Source organism: Sus scrofa, chromosome 9, assembly GCF_000003025.6.
Source record: "Sus scrofa isolate TJ Tabasco breed Duroc chromosome 9, Sscrofa11.1, whole genome shotgun sequence".
Taxonomy (NCBI): domain Eukaryota; kingdom Metazoa; phylum Chordata; class Mammalia; order Artiodactyla; family Suidae; genus Sus; species Sus scrofa.
The window spans coordinates 96,880,307-96,893,300 of record NC_010451.4 but is presented as its reverse complement, the minus strand read 5'-3'; the positions used below and the strand labels follow the sequence as shown (position 1 = coordinate 96,893,300).

The 12,994-nt window shown below is 34.1% G+C and overlaps 1 protein-coding gene across 2 annotated transcripts in view; it reads right to left on the bottom strand.

Annotated features, from left to right (window-relative positions):
• Positions 1–12,994, bottom strand: part of SEMA3E (semaphorin 3E) — a 258,897-nt gene that overhangs the window by 47,774 nt on the left and 198,129 nt on the right. For both annotated transcript variants that reach the window (XM_013979781.2, XM_003130220.6), the window contains exon 5: positions 8,448–8,541. In XM_013979781.2, the coding sequence (XP_013835235.1) occupies positions 8,448–8,541 (94 nt within the window). The remainder of the gene's footprint in view (positions 1–8,447; positions 8,542–12,994) is intronic.

The following is a 12,994-nucleotide window of genomic DNA, read 5'->3' as shown; positions in this document are numbered from 1 at the left end:
TTGAGGATCCAGCATTGCAGGGAGCTCTGGTGGAGGTTGCAGATGTAGCTTGGATCTGTCATTGCTGTGGCTGTGGTGTAGGCTGGCAGCTACAGCTCTGATTTGACCCCTAGCCTGGGAACTTCCATATGCCATGGATGCAGCCCTTAAAAGAAAAAAAAAAGAAACAACTTTCTATTTTCTAAGTTTTTAATATTTGATATAATTTAATTTCCTGAAATAGTTATAGAACTTTAATATATGAAAATATTATTGTGGGAAAATAATCTTCATTTTGGCTCACATCAATTTTATTGCACTTATCTCAATTTGAACAACATTTCAAAAGTTGTTTCAATCAAGTCTATAAATTTAACAAACATGTACCCATTGTAGCCACTAGATGGAGCCATACGACACCAAATCTCTCTCTCTTACACACACACACACACAGACACACACACACACACACACACACACACACACAGCAGCTTATCTGCCCAAGGGAAAAAAATGACATATTATCAATTTTACCCAATTTCCCTTTTTTGTATCCAGATAAAAGAAAATAGTTTGTGAAAAATTCAAATAATACAATATGAATTGTTTGACTTAAACTTCAAAGAAGCTAGACAGGTGGTAAAAACTATATGCTATATAAACTGAACCAAATGTGTTCCAGTTGGAAACATTAGATTTTCCTCAGAAGGGAAAGATTCTCCTTTTGTATTTTATTATCATCGTGAAAAACAAAATAAATTCATAGTCATAGATAACGATGATGTTTGGTAAAGTACACTCCTAAGAAAAAATAAACAATTTAACAAAATCAATAAATTACAATAAAGCTTTAGCATGAATGTAAATGAACAGTAATTAAATGAGCAAAAATACTCAGCATCACTATAGTAATTGATACTATTTACAGTAAATAGTTTCTAACTGAAAGCTTTACTTTATAATTACAACCATACATTATAGAGAAAATTTGTGAGTCAATATTTTGGTATTTTATAGAACACGAAAGAAAAATCTGGGTAATTCATATTTTCATGGATAAAAAATAAAAGCTTCATATAAAGAATGTTTGAGTTTCATTAAGAACAGAATTACTCAAGTTTTTCATTTTCTATACCTATGGAGGTATGACATTTAACAATGTCCTAGCCTGGCCATAAATTTAACTGGTATCTAATCTATTTTGATGTTTTGAACATAAATAACCAGCTTGATTTTTATGCCATATATAATTTTCCTTGTTTTAGCACTGGCTTCTGATAGTAACTGATGTTACGTTAATTTTAGTTGGTCAAGTGTGGTTATAATTAAAAAATAAAACACATCTGCAGGCTATTTTGACAGGTGAATGTAACTTACCATTGTCATGCCCAACAAGAATCTCTATATAGACATACAAGAAGAGTGGAAACAGTTCTGCACTGGAAATCAGGCAAAACCCCACCCCACCCAAGTCCCAAATCTGCTGTTTGTGGTAAAACTGTTTGGCAATCTCAGTGTCTCGGTTATGCAGAGAATCAGAGAGATCTACAAGTGATTTCCTGAGACTGCCAAGCTTTTCTTTCTCAGCTGCCCTTTTTTTTTGCCCGGAACGTTGCATCTCTCCCCTCCCAGTTTACCTGGCCATGAACATCTTTCTCCATGAGCCCGTCCCTGACCAAACTTGAGTTAGTTTACTAGTTCCTAGTATGTGAACCATATCTGCCTCATGGAATAGACATGGCTAAAATGGACTGAAATGCCTCACTTTATAAGTGAACTATACTATTTTGTTAGAAAACAACTCTTTTGTAGAGTGACTCTGATGCTTGATTGAAAAGAGGAACAAAAGGCACTTGAGAGGATAAGGATGGATAAGAATGGTCTGGAGTTCCAACATCCCAGTTCACACTCAGCCTGCTTAGGATGCTAAAAGGAAAGAAATCAGAAAACCAAATCAGGTCTGATATGCCACATGTGCAGCCCTAAAAAGCAAAATAATAATAAATAATAATAATAATAATAATAAATACAAAATCATGTCCTTTTACTAGTTATGGAGTTGTTTTTCCCTTTTTTTTTTTTTTTTTTTTTTTTTTTTTTTGCTTTTGCTTTGTAGCTAGCATTAGCAATCAATGTTAAGAAGGTGGTTTCTGAGGCATGAAGGAAAAAGAAAAACATATTTTGAATCTGTTCATTGCATTTCCTGGCATCCACGGTGGTGTTGTGAGTTTCCTTGGTGGCAAACCAGTGACACTGATACCAGGCTGGTTAAACCACATTCCTGAGGGTGAGAATGTCAATGGGGAATTTGAGAGGACTTTTTCCCCCCTCTTTTTTAAATTTTTTTTGTTTGTTTTGAGGAAACCATAAGCAAATAGTCAAATAGCTCTTTAGAAACTAGCAGTTGGAGCCAGAAGCAACCATCAGCATGTGAATACTTGGCCTTTTGCCAAATGAGAGAGCACAACAATCTTGGATACAAAATGACAGATATTCTTTAGGGACAGGAACATGGTAAGGGAATGAGTTTCTACAGTTGGGATGAATACAAGAAAGGAGCCAACACATTCACTTGTCACATTTATAGAAGTTGTAATTATATAGCCATCTATTTCATCTTCATTCTGATTATTTCATTCATTTTCCTAATATTAAGACCTATTTTGTGCCAGAACTATTCATTCATAACTCTACCCTGAATACAATTAATCAAAAAGAAACATTTATTTAAAAAAAAAAGTTTTAATGTTATTAAGACTTGAAATAATCACGTTTTCCCTGCATGTATTCCAACTTCCTTTCATTCAAACCACACTGACCTCCAGTTCACAGAATATGTAGTGAGGAGATATATATTCTATTTTATATATATAAAAGCACAGGAAGAAAATTTTAGCAGCTATAAACTTTTGTAGTTTTAGTTGCTGAAAACCATAACATAGGACCAAAAAAGCGTAGAAAGAAAATTTCAGTAACTGTGAAGTATCTCATTCATGCTTATTTGTTGATATAAAATTTCATAAGCCTTTAACTTAAAAGTGTCCCAAAAAGTTCTAACAACAAAGCTAGCACTTTCAAAGAAAAGTGTGAAAAGGTACATGACAAACCAAAGTGGTTTTTCCCCAAACACTATTAACAGGTACATAAGCATATCTTAGGCACTTAAGGAACAGTATGTATTAAACTACACCTGTAAGTGGTAATAAAAATCTGGGTCAGAATGAAAGGTATTTATATACATATGGTTTTTTCTTTCTTTTTAGGGTCACATCTGTGGCATATGGAAGTTCCCAGACTATGAGTCAAATAGGAGCTGCAGCTGCTGGCCTATGCCACGGCCACAGCAATACTGGATCTGAGCCACAACTGCAACCTATGATGCAGGTGCCTCATACCCTTGAGAGAAAAGTTATAAAATATTTCCCGAATTTTTATTTGGCCAGCCACCAAACTTAATAATTTTTAGTGGTAAGATAAGTCCTAAGTATTTTTGGGTGACTAGAAAGGAACAGGCAAGTAATGCAGCAATTCAGAAAGAAAGGTATTTATATATATATATGGTTTTTTCTTTCTTTTTAGGGTCGCATCTGTGGCATATGGAAGTTCCCAAACTACGAGTCAAATAGGAGCTGCAGCTGCTGGCCTATGCCACGGCCACAGCAATACTGGATCTGAGCCACAACTGCAACCTATAATGCAGGTGCCTCATACCCCTGAGAGAAAAGTTATATTCCTTACACTTCTTTATGAAATGAATACTTTGAAACTGAACAGCTTAGAGTCCTTCCTTGTCCTTCTCCATGACTTAATGGACCCTAAACATAATCACCCACAAGCTAAAGATTAGGTACCCTGAGCATAACTGCCTGCGGGTTAAAGATTGTTAGCACATCATGTTTTTCAGGAACTTCCCTAGTTTGTTCTAATGTGTGATCAATCTGCCGTTTTCGAAAGTACTGTTATTCTAGGCAATAACCCAGAAGACCACCATTGTGAACATCTCCTGACTCCAGCTTTGATGACTAAGATTCCCCCAAAGAAAGAAGGTTTGTCCCAATCCTCATTCCTATCTAAAAACCTGCTTTTCTCCTTTTTACTATCAAACTCCTTGCAATTCTTTCTAAGAGGGGACACAGTCGTTAAGGCATTAGTCTGCTCTGACCCTCCTTTGCCTGGCAAAGTAATAACACTATTTTTTTCTCCTTTACCCAAAACTCTGTTTCTGCATTTCAATTCAGCACTGTCAGACAGAGGCCGGATTCCGGCAACACCTATACCACAGTGGCAGTGGTGGATCCTTAACCCACTAACTGAGGCCAGAGATAGAACCTGCATCTCAAGGATACTAGTTGGGTTTGTTTCTGTTGAGCCACCACAGGAACTCCTAAAAGGTTTAAAAAAGTGGCAATAGAATTGAGAGCACAGAGTATCAAAGAAATGCCAAAGTTACTGAAGGTGTTATCAACTTACTAAGGAAAATATTGCAATATTACATCAAATGTAACCAGTGCAAAAGAGTCAGTTACTATCTTTCCTTCCTGGCCAAAATGGCATAAAGAAAATATTTCCTGAATTTTTATTTGGCCAGCCACCAAACTTAATAATTTTTAGTGGTAAGATAAGTCCTAAGTATCTTTGGGTGACTTGAAAGGAACAGGCAAGTAATACGGCAATCCATCTTACTAGGTAATTCATTGTTTCAACAAACTGTTTTAAAAACCAGGTTGTAATGTTTTGCCTTCTTCAGACAGTTATTTGAGACTACTTTAAATGTAACATTAGCAGTCACAGTAGGGGGAAAATGTGGCTAAACATATAGAATTATTGCACCTGTGACATGAATTTCTATGCCACCGAGATAAATTATGTGAATACAAAGTGTCATTTAAAGAGCAAGTCTAATTAATGTATGCTTTCATTTTGACAGGCTTCTGAACATACAGAACATGGCTCAATAAGGAGCTTGTTTTACTCCTTAAATCTTGTTTCACATAGAATCATTGCCAGTTACTAACATTTCCATTCTAAATTAGACTATAAATTTAATAAAAGTGTTCTTTAACTTGTCTTTCACCTAACAAGAAATCTTTCTTCCTTATTCAGTTTTTCAGTATGCTTTTACTCCTTGTGATCTTAAGTCAACTGAATTTAAGTTAAATGAAAGAAAACTTGTATCTAACGTTCAGAAATTATTAAGACATTCTCTGACTTGGGAGCATGTTTTTTCCTCTGCAGGCCTTGTTAGTTTTCAAAGTATTGTTAACAAATTTGAGGGTTTTTTTTGGGGGGGGGTTGTTTGTTTTTTAAATCATGAAAGTGCATTTTAATGTGAACAGGTAGTAAAAATTAAGTGTGACCTATAATTAACAAAGAAGCAGAAATGATGTAACAATGGTGATTGTCTTGCCAGAATGGAGTCCTATCTTAACCCATCAGCAGAGAACATGTGTGGTCACAAAATATCACATTAATGCATTCTGTCCCTGTCAGAGTCAGCTGCACCGAGCTTGCCAAATTCTAACTCAGGTAGCTCGATTTTTTTTTCCAGCCCAAATTTCTGCTGCTTTTTCAATTGGGTGAATTATTTCTACTTCCTGTATTTTAAAGAGTTCCTGACTCACATAGGTTATCAGATTTCCATCCCAGTGGCTGCTGCACACCCACAGTGAATGAAGGATCTCTCAAAGTTACTTTGGGATGAAAGCTAGGGGATAAATGAGAAGAATTATATTTTTATTTCTTCTCTTTGGAGGGATTATTCTATGACTTTTGTGTTTAGCTTGGAGGACTCTTATGATTTGATTTCTCTTCTGAATGAGTGAAACAGCCACCCAGATGGCAAGTACTTCACAGGTTGGCAGAGAGTAATTTGATTTGGAAGTTCAATGTAGCTCACTTGGAAATGTCCCTCCAGTAATAGCTCCCCTCTTAAAAAATTCAGTTCTAGATTTCTGGTTTCATGCATAAACGACCTCCAGGGAGGCTGAGTGGTGAGTGACAGGGTGGCTAAAAAATATATATATATATTTTTAATATATTATATATAAATATATTTACATTTTATATATTATATATTACATATAATATATTTATATTTTTATATATTATATATTATATATAAATATATATTTTTATATATTATATATTATATATATATAGTTTTAACCATTTAAAAGAAAATAAATGTTAAGAACATGATGGAAGATAGTATGAGAAAAAGAATATATGAATGGGTCACTATGTTATATAGCAGAAATTGACACAACACTGTAAATCAACTATACTCTAATAAAAATATAATTTAAAAAACAGTTAAAAAAGAAATGATACTCTCTTCTACTATTCTTAGGATTTTACTATAGAAGTAGTGTTTACTGCATAATTTTGACTTTCAATACATTTTATAATATTCTTGTGAATATAATCCCCACATCTATTTTTGGCTTGTCTGTGTAGGAATCCCAATGAGTATTTCATTCAGTTGATACTTATAGGAGGCCTTTTTTGAGTGAGATATTGTAAGGTACAAGCAAGATAAGATAGTTCCCTTCTTCCAGACATATTCAAATCTTAAATCTATGAAGTGACAAAAACCACTAAAAACATTACACAAAATTCTGTAAGTCTGTCAAATACACGTATTTTAATTTCACATGCTGCCAATCTACTAGGAATTTCTAACATTTATGGATCTGGCAATCTTCAAAAGTCACAATCCTAAGATTGTGATTTCTACTAAGTCCAAACTGACTTAAGCTACTCTATTCCCATATTTAAAATCTCTCTTCCTCGCTGTGTTTACACACACACACACACACACACACACACACACAAACACTCACACATATACGGATTAGTAGAGGAACTCAATATGTCTTAATATTTTCTTTAAATTTTTACATTCTTTAAAAATATCTACTAATTCAAGCTCCTGAAAACTAACTACTCTGTGAAATTCTCATCTTACAGGTCTTTCAAATTATGAAGCTGAAATAAATCGAACTTTCCCTACCAATTATAGCTAACCTAAGAATTGTGTCCTACAAATAAACAGATAAAAGCTCTGCTTATTTTGACCTGAGTATTCTGATTAGGATAGGAGAGTGAGAGTGGGGAATGGGATGCAAAACCCATCAAAATCCACTGTCTGGAAGAAGTCCAGGGAACGTGTAGTCTCTAGAATACACAGGGACATCTGTATCAACTCTAAATCAAGCATAACATATTTTGATTACTATCAGCAGGGAATTATAAGTTTTTACCACTTATTTAGGGTAAGAAGTCTCTACATGTTATTTTACATGTTCTCATTTTTTTTTTCCAAAGAATATGACCTAATATTAGCATATAACTCAAAGTGTTGCAAATATAATAACAGACGCCTGTACATCTGTACCATACCTGTAATGAAACCATTCAACAGCAAGAAAACAATGATTCCTAATTGCACTTAGGTTAGGTGTCAGGGGTTGCTCTCTTCAGCTTTACACTTGAGAACTTGTCCAGCTGTCTGTACCATCACGGTGCCAGGGCGTTTGACAAGGGTGTGCCATTTTCAACCCAAATTGTATTAAAGAGAACGAGAATGTATTCTGCTGGGACTTAAGTGAGATTCATATGTATCTCATCTAATTAAATCAAAATCTAGATCAGACACAGCCATCTTATTCTATTTTTCTAATATGGACATTTAAGGGTAGTTTGAGGCAGTCGACCTCCACAGTTGATATTTTAAGTCAACAGGAATTTAGATAAATGACTTTGAAGTTCTAAACTGAGATAACTTTCTGCTGAATTCTACTGAGACAGAAAAAGCACCAAGATGAGAAAATTAAAAGTTCTTTTAAGGTCACGGAGTAATTAAAACAAAAAGAATTAACATCCATTGCAAAATACTACATTTAGAATGGATAAGCTAAGTCCTACTGTATAGCACAGGGAACTATGTCTGGTCTCTTGTGATACACCATGATGGAAGATAATATAAGAAAGAGAATGTGTGTATATATATGTACATATTTATATATATATGTATATATATAAAACTGGGTCACTTTGCTGTAGAGCAGAAATTGACGCAATGTTGTAAATCAAATATACTTCAATAAAAAAAATTTTTTAAAGAATTAACATCTGTTGATACAGTTTAGTTTCTATAGCTATTTTTTATAAAGTATTTATATAATTGCATTTTGTGAACAATACATGGCACAAGACAAAACACCTTCTATCAGATATTAAGTGACAATTTGTGTTTTCTGAATGAGACAACTGTACTTCATAGCAGTTGCATTTATTTTAGAGTAAAACTGGCTCAAGTTAGCATGGCTTCAAATATAATATCCTTGTTCTCAGCACCAGTAAAGAGATAATGACAAAGCAACATAAATAAAAAAATACTAAAGAATTGAATCTAAGTTTCAAAATCAATATGACTATCACCTCATGGCTGTGGCCATGATAATTACCAATTAAAGTGGAGATGAAGGAAGAGCTGGGGTCAAAAGGACATCTGCCCCTTCCTCTCTCATATCTGTGTGATTCCAGGTGAAAAAGGGGATCCTTAAAAAAACAAACAAACAGAAAAGCCATTATATATTTGCTAACTCTACTAAGAATTTAATTTCTCAGGAAAAAGTAAATTAAACTTTCATTATTTATAAAACAGGGATTGTAAATAGGGCACCAGTGAGAAACATTAAGTTATTTAGGAACAAACTGGATTTTACAAACAAATACATAGGTTTTCAGGCCCATATGGGTTTTCTCACTCCACTCAAAAAGGATGAAGGTGCTGAAATGAAAGAAAGTTGCAGTATCTATCACTTGATCAGACAGTATTAATTATTCTGAGGTGTGTCAGCTACATATTCCAAATGAATAGAAACTTGCTGGGGAGAAAAAAAAAAGTTAGTACAAATGAGAATCAATAATAAACATGGAAATGGGCTTTTATTCCACAAATATGATTCTTGATTTTTTTGAATAGTCTGTAAAAGAAAATGATAAAAATTTCTATCAGTAATTTAGAATGTTTCTTTCTAATCAGTTTTATTCTTTATCACATATTCTTTGTATAGACATCTAATATTTAATAAGTTAGAGAATGATTACTGCATAAATCATTACTCGGACATATATGTATAAATCGATGTCATATTATGTGCAAGATTTCAGTCTGGTTTCACACAAGTGAGATATTGAAAATAAGCATTTCCATGAAAAACTATTACTTTATTGGTTGTTATTTCAATCACATAACCACAGACCTTTTCTCTGAATGGTCAGATTTCAAAATTCTCAATAATGGATATTTCTAGAATTAATCTCCATAAAGTGTTCTATAACTGGTTTTAGTAAAAAAAAAAAAAATAGTTTGGAAAAGTGACATTATCAATCCTGTCCTTTTCTTGCCATTCTTATTCAATGCTCTTTTCTTCTCTATGATATCTCGAAACCACCATTTTGATCCTGCCATTACAAGACCTTTCTTATAAGTGCAGAGTTCACCTGACTCTCCTATAAAACTCTAGTCTTGTTCTTGGATTTGAACTATAGCCTAGGACACAAATGCTTCCTAACCCAGAGGTATGGCTAAACTGATATTTTAAGGCAAAAAAAAAAAAGTTTACCTGTTTAGACACACAAATAAGTAGAGAGCAAGAATACCAATAAATTATATGAGACATTTCTGTGTTCACATCCCACAGACAACCAATTTGCAATGACATGAAAAGAAAATGTTGAAATGAGCTAGAATTATTGGTCTGCCCAGCTAACACTTATGCTGAAAGGCTTTCATCTAAATTTGCAAAATGCATCCATAGTATCACACAGAACAGGAAGTGATCAAATCTATGAATGTATTACTTGTTTACCCCTTTAGTGACTGCCACTTTATAGAATATTTGGTAAAAATAGTTGGAGTATACATACAATATTGTACTAATACGTCAAATGTCCAAATGTTTGGTCATTGAAAGCAGAAATACATAGAAAGTATTATACTGAACTGTTCTTGCTTTTTGCTTTTTTGGGGGCCGTACCTGCAGCATATAACATTTCTGGCTAGGGGTTGAATCAGAACTGCAATTGCCAGCCTCAGCCCCAGACAGAGTAACATAGGATCTGAGCTGCATCTGCAACCTACACCATAGCTCATGGCAATGCTGAATCCTTAACCCGCTAAGCGAGGCCAGGGATCAAACCCACATCCTCATGGATACTAGTCAGGCTCATAACCTACTAAGCCACAATGGGAACTCCCCTGAACTGTTTTCTTAAATTGAGACTCTACAGCTTCAAATTCGGTGACACTCAATTTTTTGTCTCTAATGATTGATGATGTTTATTTATCTAATGGCTATAATTAGACACTTTAAACACTAAAATTGAAACTGTAAGAGAAAAACAAGTATATTGTTTATTCAAGGAAGTATATTCATTTAAACATAAATTGTCAAGTGGGGAAATAGAAAATGCAAATTATATGCATGCTAAGATCAAGAGTATCTCAGAATTTGAAGAAATGCACAGTCCAATGAAGGAAATGAAGTCACAATTTCTTAGAAAAGCCACGGGTTTCATAAATAGAAATCACAACCTAAGTTCCTGAGACTACTGTTCATTTGTGAATATCTGCATGTTTCTGAGATAACAAATATTTGACATAGCAGTGTCTTCTAAGAGAAGAAAACTGAACTGACTGGAAACTACATTCACAAAGAAACCTGTAACCCTAATGTTCTGAAAACAATCAAGTGGAACCCAAGATGTATGAGGCACAATTCTGTGCCATATGAAAATCTGAGTCTGTAAAAGGACATACTCTTTTATGAAACCTCAGATTTGACCATGAGAATACGTGATATTGAATCTTGAATAATGAATTGTTCATATATTATCAGAGATTTACACCTTGGGTCCAAATTTGGATGTATCTTGACCAAATCCCTCCATACTTTCTCTAGAAGACTTCCACTATCTTTCACTAATTTGATTAATGGCTAAAACTACCTCAACAAATAGTCATTTGAAATAAAGAGCAAAGAGCAAATTAAACCTTTTTGTCTGCTTTTTATATCAATACTTAAAATTCTACCACCTCATCTGTCAGAATGGCCACCAATAACAAATTAATAAATAACAAATGCTGGAGAAGGTGTGGAGAAAAGGACACCTTCCTACACTGTTGCTGGGAATGTAAATTGGTACAACCGCTATGGAGGTATAGCAGAAACCTAAATATAGAACTATGATATGACCCAGCAAACCCACTCTTGGGCATGTGTCTGGACAAAATTTTCATTGAAAAAGATACATGCACCCATGTGCTCATTGCAGCACTATTCACAATAGCCAAGACACGGAAACAACTTAAATGTTCATTGACAGATGAAGGGAATTAAGAAGATGTGGTATATATACACAATGGAATACTACTCAGCCATAAAAAATAATGCCATTTGCAGCAACATGGGTGGAACTAGAGACTTTCATACTAAGTGAAGTAAGTCTGAAAGATAAAGACAAATACCATATGATATCACTTATATCTGGAATCTAATATACAGCACAAATAAACTTTTCCACAGAAAAGAAAATCATGGACTTGGAGAACATACTTGTGGTTGCCAAGGGTAGGGGGTACGGAATAGGATGGACTGGGAGTTTGGGGTTAATAGATGCAAACTATTGCATTTGGAGTGGATAAGCAATGAGATCTTGCTGTTATAGCACAGGGAACTGTATCTAGTCACTTATGGTTGAACATTATGGATGATAATGTGAGAAAAAGAATGTATATAAATGTGTGACTGGGTCATTTGGCTGTACAGTAGAAATTGACAGAACACTGTAAACGAACTATAATGGAAAATAAAAATCATTATAAAAAATTAAAAATGCTTAAAATTCACATTTCTAAATAGCTTAAAGGAGAAACATAACTATCATTTAATTTTTAAAACACATATGTTCTTTCATCTACACAAAATCCTTGGTTAGCATTCCAGGAGTCAGATAATACAAAAATGGATTTCAGTATTAAACTGGATTGTACACTGTGATACATACTTCTTAAATTTTAAGACTATGTGATTTGTGTTCGAAGACTATAACATTTGTAACAAAATAGTGAAGAGCTGTTTCCAACACTTGAAAGTTCTATAACTCCTATCTCATCACTTTGCATAGTCTTCTTTGACTCTGTCCCCAAACCTGGCTAGTTGTTAAATGAACATTTTAATTACTAAATTGAGGTCAGTTCATATCACAGGAAGCTCTATATTTATTTTTATTAATCAGAACATAACTTTATGTAGAAGTATAATATAGGTGCAACCAATATTTCTAATTTATTTATTTATCTTTTTTAAGGCAGCACCTGTGGCATATGGAAGTTCCCAGGCTAGGGTTCAAATCAGAGTTTCAGGCCTGCACCACAGCCACACCAACGCCTGATATGAACCACATCTGTGATCTACACCAGAGCTTGTGGCAATGCCAGATCCTCATCCCACAAATGAGGCCAGGGATTGAACCTGCATCCTCACAGGCACTATGTCAGGCTCATAACCCACTGAGCCACAATAGGAACTCCATATCCTTAATTAAATTACTGTATGCCTTAAAAATAGTAATACCATATCCTGGATTTTTACTTTATTTTTTGAGTTACTAAGTTTCATGAAGCTGTAACAAAAATATTTTATCCATTTTTTTGAACAAAGGCTATTATGATGTTATGACTAAAATAACATTTGAAAATAAAAGCAAAAAAAAAAAAAGAAAAGCTAGTAAAGGGTTGACATTTTTGATATGAATGACTTGAGTCTAAGTACAGCTACGATCACACACAGCTTCACATTTCTATGGTTTTGAACCCGATCTCACTTGCTAATACAAAGAATAGCTTCATCACAACTGCCTGGTTGTCTGGGACAAATGAATGGCCTCAATAAATTTTATCTGAGCACATTATGTGCAATTATGACCTTAAAGCATATTTAGCTGA